Raw genomic sequence first — 13,947 nt, 5'->3', positions numbered from 1 at the left:
CCACCATGGATCTGGAGGGAGGTAGCCGGCGACAAGCCAGATGGTGCCGCGCCAGAGCACCAACGGGCACTCAGCCCCTGCCACCGCTAGATCGAGCCCCGAGGACGACTCCTGCCGATCCTCCTCGCCACCAAGGCCGGCCAGGAGCGGAAGAATGTCGCCACGATAAGGTCGAGAGGCGGAGCAAGAGCCTTATTGCGGAGGTCCGTCGAGGTAGAGGTGCCTTGGACTCCGACCGCCGGAGCAGCAAGGAGCACCTCCAGCACAAGCCAGCCCTGGATCTGGCCGGGAAACCAGAGCTTCACCTCCTCAAACTAACCGGCAAACCGCCGGGAAGACTACTCCTATCCTAGGAAAACTACTCCGGCGCCTCCCCTCCGCCTCCTCCGGCCGGCATCGCCGCCGGAGGGGCTCGGGATCGGGCCGGTCTTCTCAAAAGCTTCTGTAGCTACTGTAGCAGAGAGGGAGGGGGAGAGAGATAGGATTGCGCGCTAGTCCCTGCAATGTGCTAACTGTGATGAAGATGACAGAAGCAATGCGACAGGTACTGAAGATGGGTCGGAACAAAGCCATATCAGATACTCTGTGCTTGGATTTCATCCGAATGAAAAGGTTGTCTTCTTCCATACACCATTCAAAAGGTAGTGGCCTATCATTTCGATATATAGCTCCAAGATCGAAGACTTGGGCTGCTTTTTTTTTTTGAACAAGGTTAGGGTCCAAAGACCCTAGAAGCTGCTAGTATTAAACAGGCGGTGGGTACAAAATGCAGAAAAGCCCCAACAGTTCAGGGGATTTCTAGATAAGGACGTAACTATTACAGAGAAGACCTCGCGAGAATATAGGAAAAGGCAATCAGGTCCTTGACTCTCTGCACCACGAAAAGACGTCGCCGTCGAGTTGCTCCGCCTTAGGACGAACACCGGCGCCGGGGATGAACCGCTCGGTCCAGCTTCGTGGCGGAAGCGGTAGCTCTTCCCCTTGGACTGCTTGGTCTTTGGGAAGTCAGATCTCCAGGAGAAGGGCCGCCAATCGGACATATGAAGCAGGGGCAGGCCGGTGACGTCGGCAAAAGTCCCCCGTTGGTGTGCTTCCCTGGAAGAACACCGCGTCAGCAACAGCGTCGACGAGGAGGACGCAGCTCCATAGCACCTCTTGGGCACGCACTTGTGGCGCCGCTTCGAGCATGGGGAAGCAGCAGCATCCTTGCCGTCCTCGCCCTCGCCTCCATGGCCAGTCGAGAGGAACAACATCGATGTGCTACCTCCACAGCAGAAGCAGCAGAGATACACCCTCCAAGAAGAAGAGAGGATGGTGACGACGTGGCTGTGCTCCTCCTCGCCTCCACGGCCGGCCAGGAGCTTGTGGACGTCGATGTTCCCCGGCATGCGCACCCATCCCCCTCGCCTCCAAGGCCGGCCAGGAGAAGGCGCCACCCGCCGCTTCCGCACTGCAACAGGAAGAAGACCGCCGAAACTTTATTGAAGGAAGCGTGTGCCTCCTGCTTCCCTCTCCCCTCCGACCACCGGAGAAGGAGAAGAAACCAGATCGACCCTAAAGAAGGTGAGATCCAGGCGGCCATATCTCGCCGTACGCTTCCACTACCGGGCAAACAACCCACTACCGGCAAGCCCACTACCGGCAAGCTGCCGCAAACCCTAACTAACCTACCTACTCCGGTGCCATCTCCGGCCGGCTACTCCGGCGGAGAGGAGAAGGGAGAGGCCCGGTGAGAGAAAAGACATGCTCAGGTACTGTAGCTAGAGGAGAGCGAGGTGGGGGGGGGGGATGAGCCTTTACCTGCTTTTTGGTATAAGACTTGGGCTGCTTACCCACAGGACCTAAAGACTACATATATTTGTCTTTTCCATACATGCCATTGGCGGATAAGAGAGTTTTCAAGCAACAAGGAGCTTAACTAAAATACCCTCTGGATGTTTAAGAAGTTCATGTTATTTAGGCACAAAAGGTATGGATTTGTCTGCCAAAGATGATCATGATATAGCATGGCTTTATTCATGCATGGCAAGGAAACAGAGCTATAGATCGGCAAAGTCTTAGATCATAAAGAAGTCATATATACTCTGTGGTGCATTGCTTACAATGCTGTACTTACTCTCGCCATCTATGAATGATATCAGTTTAAGCAAAAAAAAACATATCATTCTTTATTTTTTATCACCGCATTACTTATGTCCTTTATAAGAATATATCATTGAAGAGAACTTTGTAGTCATGTAATTTGCATTTTGGTCAATTTGGGTGATATTTGATCTGTACAGTGTGTCCATAAGGTTCATGTGACTTGGATCAGCCTAGATTGAACAGAATAGATGGACTAGGACTACCCAATGTGAAACATACAGAGTTAAAATTTGCTACCTACCTACCACTCTCGTTAGGAGAATCAGATTGTTTCAGATAAATATTTGCTGTTGCAAATTAAGGTTGCAGCTTCCACAAATGCAGTAGTGTCCATGACGTCACTGAACAAGTTGAGGTTTTAAGAAGTTATCCCGTCTTCCTAGTTCTCGGGGCAGATGAGCTTTCCTATTTGAGGATTTTTTTTTTTTTGCTAATTCAAGGGTTCTCTGGTTCAGTGGTGCTTGGGAGCCAGAGACACTTTTCGTGTATTATTCCTCTATAATAAGTAAATAAATAACTTGCCCAAGACGAAATCACTAACGCTGTGAATTGCATGACAGCATATCAGTTTCCGTGACCTCATAGAACATAAACTAAAATTGGGTGAATAGCTCCTGTACTACGTATTTGCAGCGAATTGGCTGGAATGCGACGTCGTTGGATAGAATATCTCAGATGCGATGTTTCTGCGGTAGGAAATAGCCCAGGGGCACACGGGCCATAAATTGGGTGTTAGCGGCCCAATTATGTTAGTTCATGTTTACGTTAGGATTAATTCGACACACTAATTAGCACCTGACCGGCCGAGTCAAACCAACTGCTTCCGACCGAATGCCCGCGTTAGTTCTGTAGCTTCCCGGTGGCGACGGCGGAGATCACCCCTCCTTCTCATCGGTGGCGGTGGAACTTTTTGAGGGGCGATGGCGCTTTCTTTCTACGGCGAAGATGGTGAGTGGCATTTGACACCCTAATTTTGCTCCAATCCTTCTCAAATTAGATCTGAGCGTTGTCATTTGAACCCTAGACTGTGGAGGCCAAGTGTAGCTGAACGAGGGGAACGAGATGGAGCCGCTGGAGGGAGTTTGTAATCGGTATGTCCCTATCTTGCAACTTAATTTCAGTTTGATTTACTTGTTCGCTTCCGCTAGCTCACATTGACCGGCAAAAACATGGGAGATGGGGTTGAGCAATAGAAATTCGAATTTTGCATCAAATTATTTTCCTCTAATGCAATGTTAGTTAATGGAAGCATGAGGGAGATTGAGATAGACACGATGGTACAATGGGGGTAGAATGTGTAGACATTGCTCCCCAAGAACTACAAAGCATGGGAGAGAATGCAGTAAAGAATTTGGTGGAGAAAATTGGAGAGAGTGTGGTTTGGGGGCCAGAGCAAGAAGTATCCTTGTTAGCATTTGATGATTGGAAAGGTGAGTATGTTAGGATTGAGACATGAGAAGAAATGGTTGATAAAATCGATCGCGAGATGACTGGACAAGCAAAAGTGCTATATTTTTAGATGAGCTCATTGATCTGAAGTCTGATTCGAGAGTTGGATATGTGCCCTCAAAATTGGCTTGTGAGATTGTGGGGTGATGCATGTATTCGATGGAGTAGCATGGTTTTCGTGATTGAATAGTGACAATAAATTCATGGTCTATTATGGTTTTCTTTTTCTTTTGCTACCCCACTAGGGATAAAGTGAATGCATGTGCTATGTTCGTCACGTGATAAAAGTGATGATATTGTTTGCTCAAGGTAGCATATTTGATATTCAAACATCATGTCAAAATACTTATGGCTATGCTCTGTTAATTCTTAATGCAAGATTGCATGGAGTTTTCCCTTTGTGTAGTATAAGAGAGATGCATCATCTCTATGTTAGGACCTGATACCCATATAAATGCGTATCTTTCACATGTTATTATTTTACATTTTCACATCTCATTGATGAATTACTATTGTCCACTACAACTTAATAAAGAAAATAGTCAAGTGAAACCATGAACCCGGTCCACTTTTTATCATAAGAAACACCTTTATATTATTTTTATCTTTTTTTTTCTATTTGCTGCATTATTTTAATCCGAAAAAACAAAAATATTTACTTTTCTTATTTGCATCCAAAACACCAAAAACAATCAATCATTTTACTTTTTTTTACTTAGTTACTTTATTCTATCTAGTTTTACTTGCTTTATTATTACTTGTATTTTATTTACTTACGCGAAAACTTGTGCTTGACAACCACACGGTGGAGTTGGGGACACGAGGCTTTTATTTTACTTTGCAGGATTGGTATAAGAAGAGAGGGAGAGAACGCTCTTTGTCAGTTCCCCGAAAGTTCGATATAAACTCTCGAGTCGAGGGAAAATACTTTGATGCCCTTGGAGACCCAACGTCATCAGGAAGCCACACGAAAACACCACAAATCATACAAGACAGTACGTGGAACATATGATACACACAGCCGGACACCTGCGCTGCTCCCGCTATCAAAGTGCGCACAAAAAACCATCATATCGATTGGATCTGTCATGAGTATATTCCCCAAACTCGTCGACATTAGAGAGGAACACATCCCATGATTTCAACTAATATGCAAACACGAGGAGCTTGCTTAATATCATAAAGCACCTTGGATTCATTGAACGAATATTAGAGTAAATTCACCTTTTTCTATGAAAGCAAGGATTGGGCTGGGTTGCTTATTCGTCATCACGGAGCAACCCTGTACCTTTTCTTAGGCGAGCGACTGAGACGAGAGCTTTCAATTATGTTGTTTTGCGCGCGTGAGGCCTGGACATTTTTCTCATATACCCCTCCTGATGTAACCCGTTAGCCCTATCTAATACTTAGTAAAGTCTTTCCCTACCATCATAGTAGGTAGCTAGGAACATCATCGGAAAAGCAAAAAAGCTTTAGAGAGCTTCCAGGCAAGGAAAGGAAGGGAAGCTAGACCCCTAAGGGCATTCATTCTTTATTTCATAAACAGGTATGATAGATCACCAATGGAATCCTCCATAATCCTGTAACATGAAAGAAACGGGGTCATTATAGTCGCTCAAAATGCCCGCATTTGGCCAGATTCTGAAATAGGAGAGATTAACCTTAATTCCCAAAATCAGATGAAAATCTAAAAATTGAGGACAATAAAAAGAAATTGGGAGAGGGAAAACTCAGATCTCACCTTTTCTAGCTCTGGCTTGCTCTCGCATTTTACAAACTCGAGTCCGAGGTTGCCATTCTTGTCGCTCGATGTGATCAGGCGCTTCAGGGGCGCGGTACGTGGGCAATCAGGACACCTTCCCATCAGGACTGGACCATATCGCGGCCATGAGCAGTGAGAGGCTGAAGCGGAGCTCGACATCTACCGTCGGTGTTGCCGCGCCGAATAAAAAGAGGGACGGGAGGATGATGGGAAGGATGCAATGGTCGGAACAGTCGTGGAGGATGGCTCTGGCTAGAGGTGAGATGGCTCTCTTTTGTACCAGCTGTTTGAACAAGTTGTATACATTACTGTTTGATTTTGCCATAAGTTATTATGCTAGTACTATTTGATTTTCTCATAACTTATTATGCGAGACCTTCAGTGTCTACCACGTGAACAATCAGATTGAAGTCTATAGCGAAATAACACAGACACCATATGACATATATATGCTAAAAGAACGCTGAAATAAATCAAATTTCTACCGCTCATACTTAAGTTCAGATTACCTTGCAGGAATGGATACAGCCAACACCGCTTTCTTTGTCGAGAAAAATCCAACATCGCTTTGCCTTATAGTTCATCTGTTTGTGGCATAGACCACTGGGATGTCATTCTGAATGTAACAATGTGCAACGTACTGAATATCATAGACCAGGGAATGACTGACGCTGACCCCAGGATAGCACCATAAATAGCCACAAAATTTGGCCTTGGCCAATAGTAAATCAATTCATTTTGAACATCAGAACTCTGAAGTCTGAAGCTCTGTCCTCATGTCCAAATAGCATCAGTCTAAAACTCCGACGCCATAATTCAATTTCTTGGCTTTACAAATATCATCTAAGTATATAGATTTCCTGCTAGACTAGGCCGAAGCTAGTTATACATGACATATATAAATTCTCAGCAAAATTCATGGCATACACCAAGTTTCAGTATGCCACATGTGTTAGTCTCACTTATTTGACACACAATATAAATTATGGAACTCCTTTCAGGGACGTTACTTACAATGTCATGCATGCCTTGTAAGTTGCTACTCGATCGCAAGAAGTGGTCCAAGTGTTTGAAACAGCAAGTTTAGCCTCTGTACAAACTGGGAATCTGCCGGTCGATAGTCAACTGCAAAAATTGGGATTGCATCCAGATTCCAGAAGCCATGCGCTCCAGCTCCTGTCCTCCGTGAAGACCTGCAGAGTTTCAAGTTAATGATTTTCTTTCAGAAAGTACAGAGAAAAGTAATGAAATCTGGAAAGGGAAACAATGCTAGCACATGTACCGTCAGACTCTCCTCATGATCTGCTCTGCTTCCTCTAAATTTGGACACATGTATATGATCACCTTCTTTATTTTTGCAACTGCTTTTGCTCCACCGATTGAAACTAGGTTCGGACAGTAGGAAAATTCCAAATTCTCAAGTAATGCAAGATCATTGCACCAAATGTTAGTTGGAATGGATGTGATACCATAGCATCCACCCATCCTCAGTGACACGAGGGATGTGAGGTTTTCTAGGCATCCAGGTACACTTGCAGAGAAATCCCCACAACAATTCAACTCGAGAGATTGGAGACAGGGTGGTAACACCAATACCCTTTGCCAGTTGAGACTTGGGCATGAATAAAAATGCAGATGTTTAAGAGAAGGAAAACTTCCAAACCCTTCTCCTGTCAGGGACACTAACTCGTTACAATATCTAACTTGGATTCTCTCAATGGCGGGTAGATATCCTTGTGTGAGGAGCCCATCAACGATTGACAATTTATCGCAGCCCTCAATTTCGAGCGAAGTAAGCTTCGGGAATGCTCTGATGTTGCCCGTGCCTGCGCAAAGGGGGGGAACAGTGGAGACTCCAATATATGTAAGGGATTCGCAACGATAAAATTTCAACTCTTGTAGAGCTGGAAGACTCCACATTTGTGGTTGGATGGACCTGACAGAGGAATATGATATAGTAACATTTGTGAGGGAGCAGCAATCAATATTATCCAATAGACTGCCGCAATCACCCAGCTCGAGCCATTTAAGGGACGGAGATGCCAAACTTTGAGAGCGGATCTTTGAACTACCGCGTACACTCAGTTTTTCAAGGAAGCTCAGATCCCTAAACCTTTCAGTTGGTGGATCATTTAAGTTTATGATCTGTGCCTGGAACCAGCTTGGGAGAGAGACACCAGGATAATTCTTAAGTAACAGAGATCTGAGACTTGTAGGAGGTTGCAGAACTTGAAGCAGTTCTAACGCATTGTGCTGCATGATCTGAGACTCGCTGAAACCTCCTGACCACTCAAGTGTCAACTTGTAAAGATACTTCTTATTCTTTAGTTGGGTTTTCGCTGCATGCTCCTTACTTAGCATGTCAACATTAATTATCTCCAAATCCCCACGAAATTGGTTCAGATTCTTCATTAATGTAACTTCTTGTACCTGCTTGGCTGCATCGATGCAGAACAGACACATAGGATAATACAAGAATCCTTTTGATACAAATCTCTGTAGATGCCTCAAGTTACTAAAGTCACCCGGCAAGCTTTCTATCTTGCATGTTTTGACATCCAAAATCTGCAAATTATAGAGAGAACTGGAAGTTGGAGGAATGCTCAAAGCACTACCTTTGTAGATATTGAGGTACCGGAGATGCTTCAAGTTGCCAATGCTATCTGGTAACTCACTGGTAGAGGCACAAGACATCACACGGATACGCAATAGTTTACCACACCAGTTGTCCATTACAGAACTTCTTTTATGCCCGGACTGCTTCTTGCAGATGATGGTACGCAGCTTTGTGTGCTTGCATAGGCTTAAAAGGTTGGAATTGTCAATGTCACTACTAGGATGCACATATATATGACGAACACTCTGAGGAACTTTATCGAAATCATTCTTGTTTCTTAAGATAAAACACTCATGCTCCGAAACTTTTTGTGCCATGTCATGCAACAAGTCATGCATTATGTATCCACCGCCGACCTTTTGAAAGAAAGACCGAGATACGAGATCTTGAAAATATTGTTGACCAATTTTTTGGATGAAATTATCTCCATGTGGTTCCACAAAGCCTTCTGCCACCCAAATTTCAGACAAATCATTCATTTTAAATTTGTAATCTTTGGGGTACACTGCACAAAATGAGAAGCATCTCTTCAAATAGAAGGGTAAATACATGTAGCTCAACCTAAGGGCAGGCAAAATATCAGTCACCTCTTGTCTCAGCTCCCACAATTCACTCTCAAGTATAGATATCCAATGTGATGCATGAAGGTCCGTTTTTAACATGCGTCCAAGAGTTTTAGCAGCTAATGGAGATCCCTTTAATTTAGGAATTATGTTTCTCCCAATGCCCTCTAACTCAGGATCATTGTTGGAACTCTCAGATCCAAATGCACATAGTTTGAAGAAATTCCAAAAGACACCTTCCTTTAAACCTTCTAATGTAATGGGTTCCATTGTGCCGACCCCCTCGGCAACCTTGGGACATCTAGTGGTGACCAACATCATACTCCCCTCTTGGGCACTTAATAACGGTGCACAAAACCTCTTCCAACACTGCATATTTTCCTTCAAGGCATCATCCCACATGTCATCGAGGACAATCAATAACCTCTTATTGTTCACATGGTTAGAAAGAGCACGTTGAAGAGAATCCAAATTATCATTTGTTGGCTTCTTGTGGCAACATGACTCTATAAACTCTTTGGTTAACCTTTTCACATCAAAATCATCCGAGACACAAATCCAGAGTATCCTTTCAAAGTGGGACTTCACTTGATTTTGGTTGCAGATATGTTGCGCCAAAGTAGTTTTGCCAACACCACCAATTCCTACTATTGGCAAAACAGGAATACTTAATATCCTTGTTTCATTACTAAGTTGGTTACTTGGTATTGTGCTTGTAGATGCATTGACTGAAATACTTGTTCTCTTTCGTTTTGAGCATGTAGGTGCACTGAGAAATCTCATCGCCTGCTTGAGCTCCTTGTTACGGCCAAAAGTTTTTGCTTCATTTGGGAGAGAGCTCGTCTCTGGCCTGACTGCTTTGTCAAATTGTTGTCTAACTTCACGTAGCCCCAGCTTCTCCAGCTGGCTAGAGAGATGATCCAGCCTTCCTTGGACATCAGTCAATTTATTGAAGCTACCTTGTACGACAGTATGAAAGAATTCAATGATAGCAGACTCAGTTGCATTTCCCTCCAATTGAACCTTCAGTTCATGCCAACTAAACTCATCAAGAAGGTCATCAGCATCGTACACTGCATCCTTGAGTTTCGGAAGGAGCTCGGCCACACAGTGTTGGTGGCTCCTCCATTCTGCTCGGTCAATGAGATTGTACATTGCGGGAAGAGTATCCCTAAGACGTTGTAGGACACTCTCCAATTGGAATAACTGATCTTGAATATCCTTCTCCTGTGATCCACTCCATACATAGTGCAGCGATGAAATAGCACATTTTGCCCACTGAAAAAAAGTGGAAAATTCATTGAGGGCACTAATGGCCCCAATGGCAGTTCGTAAGCTCATGGAGAGCTTACTGCCTTTGTTTACCCTGCAAGGAAACATGTGGCTAAGTAAATTTTGCACTGATAGTAAACAACAAGCCTGGTACAGTAAGAAATTATTTTCTCCAGATATGTTTCCAACAAATAATTTCCATGATTACTTTCCACATATAGTTTGTCAGCAAGATGGGAGAAAACGTTGAGAACCAACCTGTGGTTGGATGGTTAGGAGGGCAGTGGCACCCCCAGCCCACCAGAGTTCAAATCCCAGATTTGACAATTTGGTGTCTCATAAAGGCGGAATATTCTTTAGTGGGAGGCGACGTTCCCGTCGACAGCGAGGCGCCTGTGGTGACTTCGTCAATCTCAAGATCCGCTGGATCAATTCTTCAACGCAGTCTATTGGAGGTGCTCATAGGGGTAGGGTGTGCGTGTGTGCGTTCTTAGGGGTGAGTGTGTGCGCGTATGTATGAGCGTCTTTGATTGTACTGTGTTTCGCAAAAAAAAGATGGGAGAAGACGTCATGAATGATCATGAAGTTAGAAATAATGTAATATAGTTCGAGTACCCCTTTGCAATTATTTAAAGAGATACTATATTTCCATAAATGTTTTTTTGTAATAGGAGAATATACCGAAGAAAAACATAATCACACGGATAATTAAGTAACTAATACTAGCACATTGTCCACGCATTGCAACGGATCTAAAGTAAATTACCACAAGTGCGCAAACTTGAAGATAATTAAATATATTTCTACAACCTAAGCATCTTATTACTGAACGATTTTGGTTGTAACCATTAAAAACATGTTCAGTTAACCCTCAAATCTAGTCCTCCGGTTTCACTATGATAGTAGGGTTATGAATGTGTGAATAAACATAATATGCAAGACGAGTAGGTAAAATTAATAAACTTCACAGACATTTCAAAAGTTGTCTTCTACTTAGGTAGAGTTCCAGACAATCTACTTAACTATATTTCCAGATTCCAGTAGTTTTGTAATACTCAAGTACGTTGTCTTCTTACTATATTTCCAGAGAAACTACATTTAACAAGCAATCTTGTCAAAGCGACTTCGTAAAAAAACGCAAACACAGCTTGAAGTTGCACTCCCTACAAACCTAGTACAGTTGCAATTGTGTTAATCCACGTGACTTTGCCGGACATGGGATCCTTCCAGCTTTCATTCACGTCCATGTACCACATCAAACGTTTATCTAGGTGTAAGAGAGAGAATAGCAAGGGAGGGCCAAAGCCGTCTGGACAATTACCGATCGTCGGTTCGCGCAAAAATCGTGGCTTACTGATGGCTTTTCTCCAATTGTACGAGATGATGTCTGCAGGCCATCGTTATTTCTTTTAGGATCTGTCTAATCTCCCAACCGCCTCACCTGGTGGATTCGATCTTCTCGTGGAAGCACTTGTGGAGGTAGCTCTCTAGAGCTCGTTTCATGAACTCATGCTCCGTAGAGGTTGACGTTCTTATTCTTGCAGCTACACACATAATAGTCATAGAAAAGAACGTGTGTGCATGGTATATGAACACATCATCCATCATGGGTGTGCTGCGTGATTGTAGGCCTCAAATAGAAATCACATAGTACTAGACAGATTGTTGTAGTAGAAGGCGTCTTAAAGACATCCACTGTCTAAATTTTCTATCCACATGACCTTAGGAAAGCAAGTTCAGAAGCTCACCCGGTGTGGCCGACGCTGGAGCTCACGCGTTGTTCCTTGATATTCCTGGACGGCTCCTCGCGTTGCTGATGCTGGTTGGCCTTATCCCTTTCAACGTGAGTGCGTGTGATCTGCAATTCAGGAGCACCAGCGTCCACAGGCTCATGGAGTAGATCACTCTGCCAAGTTGAGATTTCGTTTTTGAGAAACATAGTACAAACGTGGACCTCACAAATGCCTACATATATACACTCACCACTAGAGATCTGTGCGGTCACCATGCTCTATTGGCAGAACTAGCTCGTCACTGGAGTCCGGACAAAGTTCGCAGAATCTTTCATTTTTCTCTTGTTAATGGGCGCTTTATTACTTGATCAAGCAATTATCACGGAAGCTTCCATATTTCCATTGACCAGTGTTTGTCCACGCTAATTCTCCTTTGAATCCTAACTAGAGGTTTATGAGTCTAGCCCGAGCAGCCGCTCGGGCATGCCAGACTGCTAAGCCATTATATAGATCTCGCTATCGATGGGAACGTCACGTCCCACCAAAAAAAATATTCCTTCAATCAGAGTATCAAACTTTGGGTTTGATTTTGGTGGGCTAGATGTACGACCGCCCTGCTAACCATGAGCGGACCTATGTGTATTTATGGGTATTCAAGAGAATACCCAATTTTTTGTCAAACTTTTCGAAAAGTACGGATGATACATCTATTAGGCCTTTCACAATGGGGCTTTCTTAGGGATGTATCCTAGGCACTTTGCTTATGTGGCACTATATTAAATGATGAAAGAGAGTGGTGTTGTATCTTCTTTGCAAAAGTCATAGGCAATTTGAATGGCTAACCCAATCACATGTCCACATATCACCAGAATCATTAAATATATAGACAACACCTAGGAGCAAGAACAATATCGATGGATGAAGTCCCGCGGGATGAAGGATCTTTCCGGCATTCGAGCTGGAAAGGATCATGAAGTTGTAGTTCTTCAAGTTTCCCCATGTTACCGAGAGGATTGTCGGAAGAAAAATGATTGGAGCAAGGCGGAAACAAGAGGTGAATCTCGGAGAACTCTGGGGGCTACTGTTGTGGGTATACTTCATAGGTGTACCATCAACAGTGCCTAGATCCGGCAAGTCCGGGTGGCCCATAGATGATGATGGTGGCGTATGGCCCATCAGTCAGCCCGGCCAGCTGCTGTAGATCAAGATGGATGAAGTTCAGCCCATGAACAAGGAGCGGAATCCACCGACCGACTCTGGAAGTCGGATCCGGCCTGGCGCGTTAGGGGTAGCCGGATCCGGTACGGCGTATAAGGAAAGACGGATCCTTGATGTGCACGGCAATGTAATATTCCATAGTTAAGTGACTTGTATTCCGGCTAGGACTCTCCGTGTAAACCCTAGATCCTGGCGCCTTTATAAGCCGGATCTCGGGAGTCCTATAGGCACAACCACAACTCATTGTAACAATGTGAAAGCGCCCAGATAATTTTAAACAAGCAGCAGTAGGACATGTCATCTTGCAGGTGTTCCGAAACTGGGTAAATCGCGTACCACTGTCCCGAGAACTCTCCGCCCGATGGCCCGTACTTCTTCTCCCCCTCGTGAGGATCCCTCCTCCGAAGTACCGTCGAATAGGCAACGACACCTCCGATTCATAATACTTGACACTAGTATGGATATATTTAGAATTTTTTTTTTGAATGACAGCTGTTATTTCATTGCAATAGTGGAAGGAATTACACTAGTGAAAGGAAGGCCCAAAGCGTGGCCATCCTGTAAAACAAAAAAACACAAAGGATCAACCCGGATCAAAGGGGGCCTCGCTGTAGTGGTCAACTAGCGGAATTGGCGCTCCAACCAGCCTCCAAGTAGTTGCTTCGTCTTTTAAACGAACACAGCCACGGGCAACTCTTTTTTCTCAAAGATACGTCTATTTCGTTCCTTCCACAATTTCCAATAAACGAGATTGGAGGCCGGGAAGATCTTCTTTCTTTGAGCTTTAGAATGCTTGCCGACCATGTCCCTATACCAGTCATGTATAGTGATGTCCTTTCCGATCTAACGCGTGGGCTTGAGGGCCTCCAGGTCGAAGTGGCAGGCAATTTGCTCCCACGCCTTAACACTAAACGGGTACTCCATGAATAGATGATTAGCGGTTTCCAGATTCCGCTTCGGCCTCATTTTCCCATATATCTTGAACTAAAATGTATCTAGATCCATTCATATTAGAATTACAGTTGGGCATGGGCAGCCCGGCCCGGACGACCCGGCCCGAAAATCCCGAGCCGGGCTGGGTCGGGCTTGCACTTCGGGCAGGGTACGGGCTTGATTTTTGAGCCCGAACGTCGGGGCCAGGCCGGGCTCGGGCTTACAATTTTCTCAATTTAGGCAAGGTTCGGGCCG

At 44.5% G+C, this 13,947-nt stretch overlaps 1 protein-coding gene across 6 annotated transcripts; it reads right to left on the bottom strand.

The window, feature by feature from the left end:
- Positions 1-4,667: 4,667 nt before the first annotated feature.
- On the bottom strand, positions 4,668-11,624 carry LOC124691572 (disease resistance protein RGA2-like). Of its 6 annotated transcripts, none has more exons than XM_047224859.1 (6): positions 10,067-10,115; positions 6,639-9,902; positions 6,371-6,549; positions 5,866-6,219; positions 5,336-5,639; positions 4,668-5,174 (listed from the first exon to the last, which is right to left on the bottom strand). In XM_047224859.1, exon 2 carries the CDS (start codon positions 9,875-9,877, stop codon positions 6,641-6,643), a length of 3,237 nt encoding a protein of 1,078 aa, XP_047080815.1. In that variant the 5' UTR covers positions 9,878-9,902; positions 10,067-10,115; the 3' UTR covers positions 4,668-5,174; positions 5,336-5,639; positions 5,866-6,219; positions 6,371-6,549; positions 6,639-6,640. The 6 variants fall into 6 exon arrangements, with proteins under 6 accessions (XP_047080815.1, XP_047080816.1, XP_047080817.1 ...); XM_047224860.1 differs by having other exon boundaries at positions 5,866-6,216; XM_047224861.1 differs by having other exon boundaries at positions 5,866-5,940.
- Positions 11,625-13,947: the final 2,323 nt, after the last annotated feature.

This window comes from Lolium rigidum, chromosome 2 (assembly GCF_022539505.1).
Source record: "Lolium rigidum isolate FL_2022 chromosome 2, APGP_CSIRO_Lrig_0.1, whole genome shotgun sequence".
Classification (NCBI taxonomy): Eukaryota; Viridiplantae; Streptophyta; class Magnoliopsida; order Poales; family Poaceae; genus Lolium; species Lolium rigidum.
The sequence above is the reverse complement of the archived record's forward strand: the minus strand, read 5'-3'. Positions and strand labels throughout refer to the sequence as shown.

What these genes read in the sequence shown, in the direction of transcription:
- LOC124691572 (XM_047224858.1), bottom strand. Translation starts at nt 9,877, where the DNA reads ATGAGCTTACGAACTGCCATTGGGGCCATTAGTGCCCTCAATGAATTT.